Raw genomic sequence first — 14,277 nt, 5'->3', positions numbered from 1 at the left:
AACCCTCTTGGGGTTGGCAGTGAGTGGAAGTAAAATTTGTACCCCTGGGATACAATGTTGAGAACCCGTGATGGACATCCAGTTTTTTGCATGAAGGGCAAGTTTTCCTCCTAGGGGCACCAGCAATTGGGCAGGGATGGGGTGTGGAATAGAGAAGTCATTGTGAGTTTTTTCCGTAAGGAGGTGGCTTACCACTCCCTGCTTTGGGGGTGGGGGCACTCCATTGCTTAGATCTCTGCATACCCTGAGACTGTAGTCTGGGTGGTCTGTTTCCTCTGGGTCTGGCTTGAGATGGCCTGGAGGGGGCCGGAAAGAACCAGTGTTTGGAAGGGCAATACCTACTGAATCTAGGGGGTTGCAGAATTCTTTAACAGTCTGCAAAGACTTAGCTTTTTCTTCCATCTTTTTAAGAACCTCTTCTGCTTTGGTGCCAAACAAACCATCCTTGGTCTGGCAAAGTCTGCTCCTTGAGCCAAGCATGTCTTCTCAGTACAGAACCAGTGACTGCTGCCCGGCAAGATGCTTCTAGGGCGTCAAAGCCACACTGCAAAGTATGCTTGCTGACTTGGCTTGCAGAGTGCATAAGTTCCTGCATTTTTTTATTTTCTGCACAGTCTGTAAAGGTAGCCTCTTTTTGTTTAATAAGTTCCATAATATGTTGCTGGTACTTCAGCATGTGAAACTGACAATTCAATGCCCTAATAGCAAGAGTTGCAGAGGTATATACCTTCTTACCCCATCTGTTCAAAGCTCTGGAATCCCTGTCCAAAGGGGTGGGATTCTTGGCTGTAGTTGCCTTGATACTTATAGGCCCCTGGAAAATGATCTCTGGGTCAGCAGTAGGATTCTTGAAAAGAAATTTGTGAGTGTCAGGTACTCTGTAGTACCTGTCTGGTTTCCTAGGGGCAGGAGGTAATAAAGTATCAGGAGTAAGACTGGATTCCATAAAAACATCAACAACTTCCAGGACGGGGGTATTGCTAAAAGCCTGTACTGTGCCAAATCTAGGAATTCTCTGAATCTCTTTTTGGACTGAGGAAAGTCTTGGCATTCCCAGTAGAAATGCTCTCTTAAAGTATGTAAGGTTTCACCAAAAGAAAAATCCTCTGGAGAGGAGGCAGAGGTAATGGATTCCTCTGCATCTGAATCCTCGTAAGCAGATAAGGGCATGTCTTCATAATCAGATACCTCAGAGTCATCAGACTCCTGGTCTGTTGAAGCTGCAGGGGACTGGTCTCTTTTCTTCTTAACAGGGGAAGGCTGACTTCCCCTAATCAGCGTAATAAGGTCTTCTGCAATTCTAAGCATTTGTCGTTGTGGCATGGGAGTAGGTGCATGCGCTTTGGTCATCGGCTTTCTAAGCATAGCACATACTCTAGCCCTAAGAAACATGGTAGTTTTAGATAAAGAACTTGTCGGTTTGAGTTGAACATCGGTTGAGCGAAGAACTGTCTCAGAAGCCAGTGCCTGCACAGTGACTCCGGACCCATCCAAGGTAGAGACATCCACAGGTTCCATAGTCAAAGAAGATTCTTGCAGCATACCGGACTCCGAATGGGTCTCGGTAGAGGCCTGCAAATTCACTTGAAGTGGGCATCAGGGGCTGTGAAAGCGCCTCACTGAGTACCGGCGAACTAGCGACTAGCTTAACGGAAAGCGTTGTTGGCAGCATTGGACCTATGCGGTCTGTCTCTGTCTTTATCCTTACGTTTTTTTGGAATATCAGTAGTTGGATGGCTTACTGAAGCCATTTCGGAATATGGAGATCAAGAATGAAAGAATTTAGCAACAATGAGAGCCCGGCGGTGAATGGTTCAGGTGTTGAACAAGGGACAAAACTGACAGAGAGGTACGTCGGGGTCTGGGCCTAAACAAGTGATGCAGTAAGAATGAAAATCTCTGTGTGGTATTTGCTTTCCACAGGCAAGACAATTGTTAACTTTTTCTGATATCGGTTAGAGCAAGAAAAAAGGATCCCCAATGGGGTACTTAGCTTTAGAAGACTTCAGGATTATTCAGTTCATAAACGAAAATTCATTAGTGGCCGACCGGCACTTGCGAACTTCTTCTGCTTCGGGCTCCTTGGCAAGAAAGACTGATGTAATGGCATTGGCTGCCTGTTTTTATACCCCTGACGATCTGACATCAGTCCTGGGGTGACAGCATCCGACGCAGAAATACTAAGTCTCTGGTATTCGGGCCGACTGTGGGCTACCTGCAGGCAGATAACCCAAGTGTGATGACTGCAACAGTGAAACACGAAGAACATCTTGGCAAGTGCAATAAATCTATATGACACAAGTGCCTGGCATTTGGGGGGGTGTACTCCACATCATGCTCTGCTGCTATGCATATCCATCATTTTGTTCCAAAGTTTAGTTGGACCTAGCTGCACTTTACTATTCCCACCATTTTGCTTAGGAAACACTAATTTAATGCCATGCGCATGTCTATGCAAAAATGAAAGGACAATAAAGTTGTACCTTCAATCACTGAAGTGAAGTTCCTAACCAACTTGGCTAGGAAAAATCATTCTAAACAGGGAAGGACTATTCAATGGCCTAACCAGGTGGGATCACACTTGCCCATTGCTGCTAGCCCACAAAATGTAAATCTGAAGACTTATTTTAATTACATGTGCTGTGATTCCACGTGCATGCATTACTAACATTTTACGATTTACCTTTTTATCTACGCTTGAGTTAGTCACACTGGGCCTGTGCCCTCTTTTCAGGGGGAGACCCAAGGTGGTATTCATACAGGATATGGAAAATTTGGCCTGAGCAGCAGGGAACTTCCCCCTTCTCTTTTTCACTAAATGTTGTTGGATCTTTTACATCCACCTCAGCTCCCAACAACTCAGGTAGATACGATCATCCACATTAGCTACCACCAACTCAGGTAGATAGGAACAAGAAGTTATGTACTCACCATAACATTCGATGTAAGTAGTCCATCTCGCCTTACATTCTTACCCCTGGGTTCGGTGCCGAACCTCGGCTCTGACTCGGCCATACTCTAGCTCGAAGTCTTCAATTGGCTCATGGCTAAGAGGTATCCCATCATGCAACAGGCCCATTCCCCAGATCTTGTTTGCTGCAAGCACACACACACACAAACTGAGAAGAAGAACAACCCCAACCAAAAGGACCACTGACACCTAGAGACTATGCCTCCAGGTCCTCAAGGAGGGGGTGGGGGGTTGTTAAGAATGTAAGGCGAGGTGGACTACATACATCGAACGTTATGGTGAGTACATAACTTCTTGATGTTATGTAGTCCAATCTCGCCTTCATTCTTAACCGTGGGACAGCATCCCTAGCACCTTGATCTTGGGTGGCTCAGTGAAAAATACTCTTGAGCACTGTGGAACCAAAGGAAGATCTGCCTCTAGAGATCAGATCTAATTTGTAGTGACTAATAAAAGTATGAGGCGAAGCCCATGTTGCTGCAGCACAAATATCATCCATAGACATCCTAGTCTAAAATGCAGTAAAGGTAGCCACAGATCGTGTGGAATGAGCCTTCACTTTAAAGGGCAATTATTTGCCATTGGAACCATAAATAAATGAGATGCAATTGGAGATCCAGTAAGACAAGGTTACTTTAGAGACAGGAACCCCAAGTCTAATGTCTGAAAACGAGACAAACAGTTGATCTGATTTCCTGAAATCTTTTGTCCTATGTAAATAGAAACGCAATTGTCTGTGAATGTCTAGCTGATGAAACTTACATTCTGCCTTGTTAGAAATTCAGGAAAAAACACAGGCAACTCAATGGATTGGTTGATATTGACAACAGAAGCAACCTTTGGAATAAAGGAAGGATTGGTTCCTAAGGAGGCCCTGTCTTTGTGAAACACCAAATAAGTGGCTTAATCGATAAAGCCTGGAGCTCAGAGACCCACCTAGCTGAAGTTATGGCTACCAACAATACTGTCCTCCATGACAAGAATTTTAGGTCACACGTAGCTGCAGGTTCAAAGAGAGCCGAAGTGATCTTCTGTAAAACAAAATTGAGGTTCCCATGGCATTACTGGATCAAAGACTGGAGGTCGGAGTAACATTGTCCCTTTGAGAAAGGCCCTACGAAGTCTATGAGCCATAAGGTTGGGCTCATTAGCAACGTGAAAGGTAGAAATCACTGCCAACTGCACTTTAATGGTTGCTGCAGCTGATCCCTGACTGAACAGTAGAGAAAGAAATTCTAATATTGTGGAAATAGGAGCTGTATAAGGATAAATATGTCTTTAATGGGCCCAAATGGAGAGTCTCTTCCACTTACTGGAATAAATCTTCCTGGTAGAAGGCTTGTGGGAAGAAGACAGAATGTGGACCACTTCCGGGGAAAAATCATGAAGTCTGACTAGGGACGGAACTGGAGCAGCCAAGCAGTCAACTTGAGGGTCTGGATGGAGGGATGGAACTGTCTGACATATGAGTCAGCAGATCTGGATCTGGGTCCAGAATCCAGGGATCATCCATTACATAGGGTTGAAGGAAGGGAAACCAAATCTGATGAGGCCAGTGGGGAGCAATCAGGATCATTTTGCTTCCCAAGGACTGTGCTTTCTGAATTACCTTTGATATCAGAGGAAACAGTGGAAAGACATAGAGAAGACCAGAGGGCCAATCATGAACCAGAGCGTCCCTGGGTGTCTCCCCCTCCGGGGGGATAAGGGTGAAGTAGCTGCTGCATTTGGCATTGAGGGGGCTGGCAAATAGATCGCAGCAAGGCTGACCCCATCTGCGGAATATCTTCTCTATAACATATTTGTTCAGGGACCACTCGTAAGGCATTAGGATACCTCTGCTCAGCCTGTCGGCAATCACTTTGGACTTCCCCAGTATATGCGTTACAACTAGAAAGCGTTGGGAAGACACCGCCCACTGCCAAAGTCGAAGTGCCTCACTGCAAAGGGGGTATGATTTGGTTCCTCCCTGCTTGTTCAGATACCACACCACTGACATGTTGTGGATTGCAATTGTTCCTAGAGGGAGAAAGCTCTGAAGTGCTTGCAACGCTAACAGCACTGCTCTCATCTCCAAGACATTGGTATGCAAATGGGTCTCGTGATCTTGCCACGTGCCTTGGACTGTCCTGCCGAGATAATGCCCCCCCACCCGATCTAGGAGGCATCCGTGGTCACTGTGGCAACTGGAGAAGCCAGTACAAAAGGCTTGCCCATGTTGAGACTGCTGGCCTGAAGCCACCAGCTTAGATCCTGCTTGCACGTGTCCGTAATCAGAACAGAATGGGAGTGGAAGATACTGTAGTGACCATTGGGTGAAAAGCAGCCACTGAAGAACCCTCATGTGTAGTCTGGCAAGGGGAACTAGCATGACCATGGCAGCCATGGTCCCTAATAACTTGAGGACCACTTTTGCCTTGACCTTCCTCAATGGTAGTAAGGCGTAGACCTACTGTTGTAGAGCCTGAATTCTCTCTTCTGGTAAGAAGGCCCTCATGAGCACTGTCTAGTTCGGCACTGATAAAAGTGACACGCTGCGAGGTCAACAAGGCAGATTTTTCCCAATTTAGAGTAATTCCTAACCTCTGGCACAGTGTAACGGTGGCATCCCTGGTCTGTAACAGTAGATGCCTGGTGGTGGCAGAAAGGAGCCAGTCGTACATGCACGAAAACACTTGGAATCCCTGACATCTCAAGTGAGCCGTTACCACTGCCATGCATTTGGTGAACACCCTGGGGGCTGTTTTGAGACCAAAGGGTAGGGCGCGAAACTGAGAATGACTGGCTCCCAGCTGGAAGCATAGATGACTTCTCGATGCCCTGTCCATCTTGATATGGTAGTAAGCATCTTTGAGGTCGATGGAGCACATCCACACATCTTTCTCTAACATAGGGAGTATTAACTATAAGGTGACCATGCGGAACTTGGACTTTTGTACATGTAGGTTCAATCGGCTGAGATCCAAGATGGGTCTCAGGTCCCCTGTTGTTTTTGGCATGAAAAAGAATCTGGAGTAAGTCCCTAATCATACTTGGTCTGTGGGGACAGGCTGGATAGCTCTCAAAGCAACTTTTTTATTAATAAAGTTGCAGAATCCCTCTGACCGGGTGGAATGTCTGGAATTCTCTTGGTTGGCAGGGGAGGAGAAGAGAAGGGAACATGATAACCTCTGGAAATTATCTTTAAAACTCACTCATCTTGGGTGACGTTTTGCCAGGCTTCTGAGAATAAAGAAATGTGACCCCCGACCGGCTCCAGAGACGCACAGTCAGGCCTCCTTTCAGGAGCGCTGGTAGGGAGAACCACAAAAGGAATCACGGTCCACCTGGTTACGTGGGCCTCCTCTGCCTCTAGGGCAGTGTCTACCTGAATTTCCACCCCCCCCCGCCTCTGGAGGGGGAATCACTTTGTGCATCCTGAAAAAACCTCTGCAACTTTCTGAACCACATTTTTCCACCCTTCTGGCCCTTAGGGTAAGGTTTAGAAGGCACGGAAAAATGGACTCCCATGGCAGATAGTCTTTTTCCTTCCTGCTTGGACCTAGTGAGAGTGTCCTTCACCTTGGTTCCGAACAACGATGAACCATCAAATAGGACATTGGTGAATGTAGACTTGAAGGCCTCCGCAAAGTGCATCCAGGAGTGTCTCCTAAGAGCGACTCCAGAACCCACTGCCCTGCTCGCTCCATCGGCTGCGTATGATATCAGCCTCATGGAGGAGTTGGTAAGGGAATTTTGGGTAGATATTTGTGCATTGACCTTCTGTGTCACGGCATCAGAAACTTTACCCTGTAGAGAATCTCCTAGCTCTTTTAAGAGATCTCTCTGGAGCCTTGTAAAATGCGTCAAGGAGTTCAGTGACCGCAGCGTAAAGGCGGCTGAGGTAAACACATGCTTCCCATACCTGTCCATAGCCCAGGACTGGCGGATGGATGGGAGACAAAGTTTCAGCAAGTTCCTTCTTGGTGGCTGCTTCCACCATCATGGCATCTACTGGAACGCCTTTCATCAGATATTCGTTGTCTGTGGGAACAGACAAAAACTTATTGGGTCTCCTAGGGACTGGTTCCACAGTGTCAGGAGTTTCCCACACCTTTCGACAGACGATATCTAGTAGCTCATCGAAAGGGGGAGATGCCCAAAAGGTGGAAAGTTGAGACCCTAAAGCCTTCAAGAACACCGACTTCTCATCAGAAGGGGATTTGGAGGGCCAGCTGCCTCTCTGCTTCAAGATCTCCAGGATATCTGAAAAAGAGATATCTTCTGAAGACGACTTGGGGTGACCCTTCTGACTCCTCGAGGTCGGTGTCTGACGTGAGAGACTCATCCGGGGAGTCGACGTGTTTCCTCTTACACAATCTCTTTCTGGCAGGCTCCTCAGGCAAAAACTCTGGGGAGACGTCAGAAAGTTGGGGACCACTCATGGAAGTATCCTGAGGCCCTGGGTCTCCGCTGTCCATGGATAGAGGGTGATCTGAAACTGACACCGGTGCCAGAGGGGGAAGAGTGTCGGTGCCATAGGATGCAGTTGATGACCTGGCCAGCACGCTCCTCCTAACCTCGAAGGCTGATCTTCCCAGCTCCGAAGGTCGACTAACCATAGAGGATACAGTAGGAGCCCTCGGCACCAAGGAGATGAGGTCCAAAGCAGATGTCGGGTCCAAGCTCACCCGAGCCGAAGCACCGAGAGGAAGGCTCGGAACCAATGAAGATCACACCCGAGCCGAAGCACCGAGAGGAAGGCTCGGAACCGATGAAGATCGATCCGAGCCCTCCCCCTCGGGTCCGACCGGGGAACTGTGGACCCTCGACCCCCGTGGATGGAACCGACAGGGTCGGAGCAGAAACTGGAACCAAGAAACCAGGTGAAGCTACTGGAACCGACCTAACAGCACCCGACGGAACCGATAACTCTGGCTCTGAGGGCCGAGAAAGGCTCGGAGGAGGAACAACAAAAGATGAAGGGGCCATGGTCTCCGGAGCGGACTGGGTCAGAGCCAAAATCAATTTGGCCAGCACTGATGACTGAAGCAGTTTCTTCATGACTAGCAACATCCTCATTGGAAAGGGACCTCGAGGACCTGGAGGATATAGTTGGGAGATCTGGATCTCCCTACAGAGAGAGACTGACATGAAGAAGAACCCGGTCGAACAAGTGGAGACTGGCTCTGAACCAAAATATCCGTGACCGGCTCTGAAAGGCTGGGAGCCGACATAGACTTAGTCAATACACCACCTTCTGTTGGCACTGAAGCCAATGGAGCCGAAGAAGGAGAAGCTGTTCTAACAACTTTCTCTGGTGGCTCCGAAGAAACAGACGGAGCCGGAGAGTGCTTCTTAGCAGTCTTTTTATCCTTTTTCGCTGGAGATGATGTGGTACTGGAAGACTTAGCCAAGTCTTCCTCGAACAAGTGTTTAAGCAGTCCTTTCAGGATGAGCGTGTTCTTCCTCTCCTGTAGTATGCAGGGACTGAAGGAATGACAAAACAAACAGGACTCTTGGAGGTGAATAGCCCCCAAGCAGTACACGCACACAAGAGTGGCCATCAGTCAAAGACATTTTATTGTTGCATTCAATACACTTCATAAAGCCCGAAGGCCTGTGTTCCTTACAATCCTTAGACATGCTGTATAAGGAGTACACACACAGACAAGCTGCAAAACGGCACGTACACACAAACCTAACTGAACCCCATGCAGGAAATTAGAGCTTCTAACTAAAATGGCCTAGTAACTGATGGGAACAAAAAACTACAGGGAAGACTAGGTCCTCTAATTTAAATGGGCCTAGCCCAGGGAAAATAAAGGCAGGATAACACCACTATCAAATGACAAAGACACCAAAATGTTGCAAGTAACAGAAGCACAACTCAAAGAGACCACATGGAAAACAATTGGGAGTCCTAGGTCCTCTAACTGAAACGGGCCCAGCCCGTGGAAAGAAAGGGAGTGGACGGGATACCAAAAAACGCCCAACAAAAAAGGCCACACAACCAGCCTAGAGAGACACACACAAACAGAAGCTATGAAAATAGCCTTTTTAGATCAACAATATCCAAAAATTTTAGAAAAAAGTATACCTAGCCACGGCCAAAAGCAAGACCACGTCGAGCGTAACGAGCAGCAAATGAGATATGGGGAATGGGCCTGTTGCATGATGGGATACCTCTTAGCCACAAGTCAGTTGAAGACTTCGAACTAGAGTATGGCCGAGTCGGAGCCGAGGTTCGGCTCTGAACCCAGCGGTAAGAATGAAGGCGAGATTGGACTACATAACATGAGATGTTAAACCCTGACACTAAGGATGGCACAGTCAGGAGTGCAGCACCATTATGCTGCATTGCAGTGCCAGTACTGGGGAAATTAATCCAGGTACCTGACATGAGAATAGAAACAACAGCCTTCTGATTACCTGGTATTAAAAGCAGTTGTGCGCATATGGAACATAAGTCAGATGGCAGAGGAAACATATTAAGCTACACAAAAATACATAGTTTAGAAAACTTCTTCCCTCCCATGTGATGAAGTATCCAGCTTTTCTATCCATTGAAGAGGCAATGTTTATTTCCACGCAATACAATATAGTGACACCTTAAGCAAGTGAACCTCAGTATAGAATAGTCACTAATCATACAAATGCCTATCCTAAGTATCTTACCATGCCCTCTGGACAAAGAAGCTTGTGTTCCTAATCAACAAAAGTGGTGTATGGGGGGGGACAGAAATGAGACAACCATCAATGGTTCCAGTAGTTCCAGTGGTGAAATGGCACATTACCCAGTTTGACTATCCTCTACTGCGATTCCATGAGGAATGTAAACTCATAAGCCATGCAAATCTCTACAGCACATCCTGCTCAAGTAAGGCAAAGGCTGCTGCATCGTATCTTTCTGACCAGCTAGCTCAGAACCCAGACTTGATTTACAAACCTAAGCCAACAAAGATGTAGTCAGTGCTAGGGCCCCAACTTGTTAAGATCATCCACAAAAACACAAAAAAGCTTAAAAGTGTCTTTCCATGATCCAAATAGTACTTGCCCACATTCCCGGGATAGCACTACCCCACGTTCCTTGAATAGCGGTATTCCCAAACCTACTAGCATTAAGAAGAAGAAGGACCAAAGTCTCAACCTACAAAATAAAAAAAAAAAAACTTTCTGTGAAAAACTGTGTTTCTGACACTATTCTAAGGACAGGGTCTGTTAAGTCCTTCAAATTTCTGTTGTAGACTTTTGTAAAAAAAAAAAAAAATTTCCCAAGAAATAACTATTTCATTTCATCAGTTCATAATTCTTATTTTTGCAAGTCCAGCCAAGAGGACATAATCCTCTGCCTGTGACATAACAATCTATTAACTGGTAAAAACTCATCAGAAAAATGATCAGGGAGGAAAAATTTGTATGCAATATCAGTCTTGTCATTACATGAAATATACACACAACAACAAGGAACATCACATTCGGACTCTCAAAAAAAAAAAAAAAAAAAAAAGCTGAGAAACTTAAGTCAACTAATTTGTGTCTTTCGGCTTTTCCCGGTTAGGGGTCACCACAGCAGAACTCCGGTCCGCTAATGATTGGCAGTAGATTTTTACGTACTGGCTTGCCGGGCCTAATGCACAACCTTCAACGAAGGAATGCTCATTCACGCATGTCGCTACACAGAAGATGCTCTAACTGAGAATCGAACGGGCAACGTCTAACTGTGAGGCGACAACGCTATCGCAGCACTACTACTGCAGCTGTCAACTAATACCTAAATAAATTATTAACAGAAACTGACAAACCACTTTCAATGTGCATATTATGCAAGACTCATCAATAATGCAAATTAACTGAATTAATGATATGTTCATTTAAATTACAAAACCTCTTGTCAGTCACACATCATGAGTATTCTCAAAACTATGAGGGAGAACGTTTTTTTAAGATCCTCTCTTTGCAAAACGGCAACAGTGAAATGAATGCTATGCAGCCATATTTGGAAGGACTTCTGAAGCAGCGTATATTTTGTATGTCAGAAGGTCACAAAGTGTTAGTTCACAGTAATTTAGTTTTCCTAATTTGTTCGAAGTCTTTGTAGAAAGGCTTCAGAAAAAAAGCTTGCTAGCAAAGACAGCTGGTGGACTTAAGGTCAGCCAATTAAAAATAAAAGGCTTTCGTCAGGTGGCTCTGTGTAGACTTCAAACAGAACTCACTGCTGAAGACAGAAACAGAAAAAAGAAAGGCTACTCATGAAGGCCATTTTTGGCCAATCTGTCCCAGATTTCTTGTGAACAGAATCATCTTGATAATTAGTCAAGCCAGTCAGACTCATATACTTCCCTTAATGTTTTATAAAAAGAAATAAACAAAAACAACAAATTCTGCAAAGGTGGGGAACAGACAGGAGGAAAATGCTGCAACAGGCTTTTAAAGACAAATTATAAAAGTAAAGCTATATTAAGAGTATGACTTACTCTTCGGTTGGAAGGCTGGTACTGACAGGTAATGCATTCCCAGTTTGAACTGCAGTTAAGTGGTTTCGATCCCTCTGCGGTACCAATATTGAGCATCTGTGACATGAATAACAGAAATGAATGACCCCTGAGATAAACAACTCCTGAAAACCAAAGCACTCTGTCTCCCAGTAAGAGGTCATTATCCCCATTTCATTGCATTTAGTGTGTCCAACCAAACAATTTTAAATATTACTATGATTATTAGTAGTAACAGTACTTTGAAATTGTTAACCTGGTGAGCCTGCTGGAAACAACTGTCTCTTTTTAGTAGGAAACCATAGAGCACTGTCTGGTTAAGTAATTTGCTCAAAGTTACACAGCATGCAAATGGAGGTGGAAAGATTCAAACTCTGAGCTACAGCAGCCTGTTAACAGCTCAAAGTCTTAATAATTTGAACTGACTGCCAGGCAATAAATGTGATGAGGTAATATGCCAGTTTAAAATGTTTAGCTAAACATATATTTTCAAGATTCAGAAGATGCACTACCAAGCACATAAATATGTTCTGCAGCCATAAGTTAATACGAATATATTCTTTGTCAATGGTAGACAACACTTTGTATACTACACAGAAATCGCTACACAACTAAAAGAATTATAAAAACTTCTACAGAAAAAATAAACTAGTTGTGTGCATCTTCACCCCCATTACAGCTAACCATCATAGAGATAACTAGATTAAACAGTGGCAGACTATACCCAAAAATATATGTAATGAAAAATTGCAGGACAGACATCATAAAACATCAAGACTCTTAGGTATACACAAGTAATACAGAACACAACAACCAGCAGTTAAAATGTCAGGATGTCTCACCTCTGTTTCTGAGGTCTGGATACCTCAGAAAGCCTTCTGCATGCCTCTTCCAGTTGGGCAAGGGTATTAGGTGGGGTGAGCGGTGGCATTGTAGGATCCTGCACAAATGGATGAGCTGGTTGTGGATTTCGAGGATGCCCAGCAGTACCCCAAGAATACTGTCGACTTGAGCGCTCAGAGCTGACACCCCTGCAGGGATCAGAACTATGGACTTTCTTACTTCCTTGCATGCTGCTGCTAGTACTGGCAAAAAATAAGTCAAAGACATGAAACATTCAGAATGCATGGTCCCAAACATCTGATGCAGTTCTTAAAAAAGAAAAACATCTGCATAAAAACACTTGCTTCAACCTTAAAGTAACAGTTGAATGCACAAAGTGAAGGGTTAAAGTGTTTAGATAAGAACAGCAACCTAATGAATAAAAAAAAACAGTTTTAATCTATGAAATAAAGGGTAGGAGTAGTTACTAAGCAGTGTGTTAGCAGATTCGGAGTACTGAACTCTGCTCTGTTCTTAGGGTTCTTAGAACTAAGAGACGGTATGTTATCATACCTGTGAAGTTTGTGCTTGTTCTGTCTCTCATTTTCTAACATCCACATTAAGACATTCTGCGACCGATCAATTTCTTCACAAGGTAACTGGAGTGCTGCTAATGAAGTCCCACCTTCACATGCCGGCAGCAGTGTGGTGTCAATCTTACAGCTCCGTTTGGCCAAGGTGCTCATTCTACTGCGATTAATAAGAAACTAGTTCAGCACTTGGTTAAAATATTTGCATGAAGTAGTTCAGTCTTTACAAAGCTTTTATTCCCCCTCTATCCTGGTCCCTAACTGCAAAATATCACTCCTTGTCTGTAGTTGTGGGGTGCAATTATTTCCAAAAAACAGAACCATCAGATTGCCCAAGCAAAGCTTTTCCCCCCACTGTCCTAGTCCCCAACTGTACAATATTTCTAACTGACAGCAGCTATGCCGTGCAATAATTTCCAAAAACAGTATCATCAGATTGCTTGAACAAAGGTTTTATTCCCCAATTCCTTAGTCCACAACTGTAAAACATCCCTAATCATCTGTAACTATGCTGTGCTATAACACCTAAAAATAGAATTGTCAGATTACTTTCTACAGAATAAATAATTTACCATATCATGGGGTTTCTTAACACTGATTAATATATTTGACAAGTGAAAACATGGATGAATCACATACCTTAACCCAAGCTGTTCCACAGGTCCCACAGAAAGCTCCGATCCCTTTGAGTGACATTTACTTTTTGTGTAACAACAATAGTCCGTAGCACTAGTGCAGATACACTGAACTCTTTGTGTGGCTTCTGCTTCAATTTGCTCCTTGGTTTTGGGCACAGTATGGTGATGAATGTAATGATAATGTACATGCTTTGCACTTTGTTTTGTTAAAAATCCTTTGCTAAGACTGGTACAACCTGCTGGGACAACTATAGATTGCTGGAATTTCCTGTCTCTGAGGTGATCTGGTGACCGTGAACGAGGCGTGTGTCTGCCCATCCCAGGTGACTGGCAGCCTGGTGTTTTTAGAACCCTTGACAAATGCTCATCCAGGATCGCTTGGGGATCATCTTCAAAGCTGCCCGTCTGCAGAAGAGTAAGCGGATGCTGTACATGGTGGGAAGGCACCACCTCTTGAGATGTCTGGGAACTCAGGTCTGGTTCCTCCTTCTCCTCATCCTTGAGGACAGAGAAGAAAAAAAAATTAACCTTACTGATGCTGCAGTGGCACTGGATATGAACAGTACAGGAAATACTTCTTATATCATTTAAACCATAAAGTCCTAAAGAACGAAACAAACTATTCAGCAACATGAAACTTTTAGCTACCTATTACCTACCGCAAATGCTTAGCTCAAAAATGCTATGTTTAACTCCAAGTTTATCCTATATTACTATCTGAAACAAGGACAGTGTGCGCATGTGGTGTTCCCAACTGTAAAACATCTCAACTTGTCTGTAGC

General features: G+C 44.7%; 1 protein-coding gene across 2 annotated transcripts in view; it reads right to left on the bottom strand.

Moving 5' to 3' along the window:
- Positions 1–14,277, bottom strand: part of AXIN2 (axin 2) — a 94,107-nt gene that overhangs the window by 38,781 nt on the left and 41,049 nt on the right. The window contains exons 5-8 of one of the 2 annotated variants that reach the window (XM_044085109.1): positions 13,497–13,993; positions 12,841–13,017; positions 12,288–12,530; positions 11,428–11,523 (exon numbers count right to left, since the gene is read on the bottom strand). In XM_044085109.1, the coding sequence (XP_043941044.1) occupies positions 11,428–11,523; positions 12,288–12,530; positions 12,841–13,017; positions 13,497–13,993 (1,013 nt within the window). The remainder of the gene's footprint in view (positions 1–11,427; positions 11,524–12,287; positions 12,531–12,840; positions 13,018–13,496; positions 13,994–14,277) is intronic. The other variant, XM_044085110.1, reaches the window with a different exon arrangement.

This window comes from Protopterus annectens, chromosome 10.part0 (genome assembly GCF_019279795.1).
Source record: "Protopterus annectens isolate FY-2018-M chromosome 10.part0, PAN1.0, whole genome shotgun sequence".
Classification (NCBI taxonomy): Eukaryota; Metazoa; Chordata; order Ceratodontiformes; family Protopteridae; genus Protopterus; species Protopterus annectens.
This window is presented reverse-complemented; position numbering and strand designations above follow the sequence as displayed.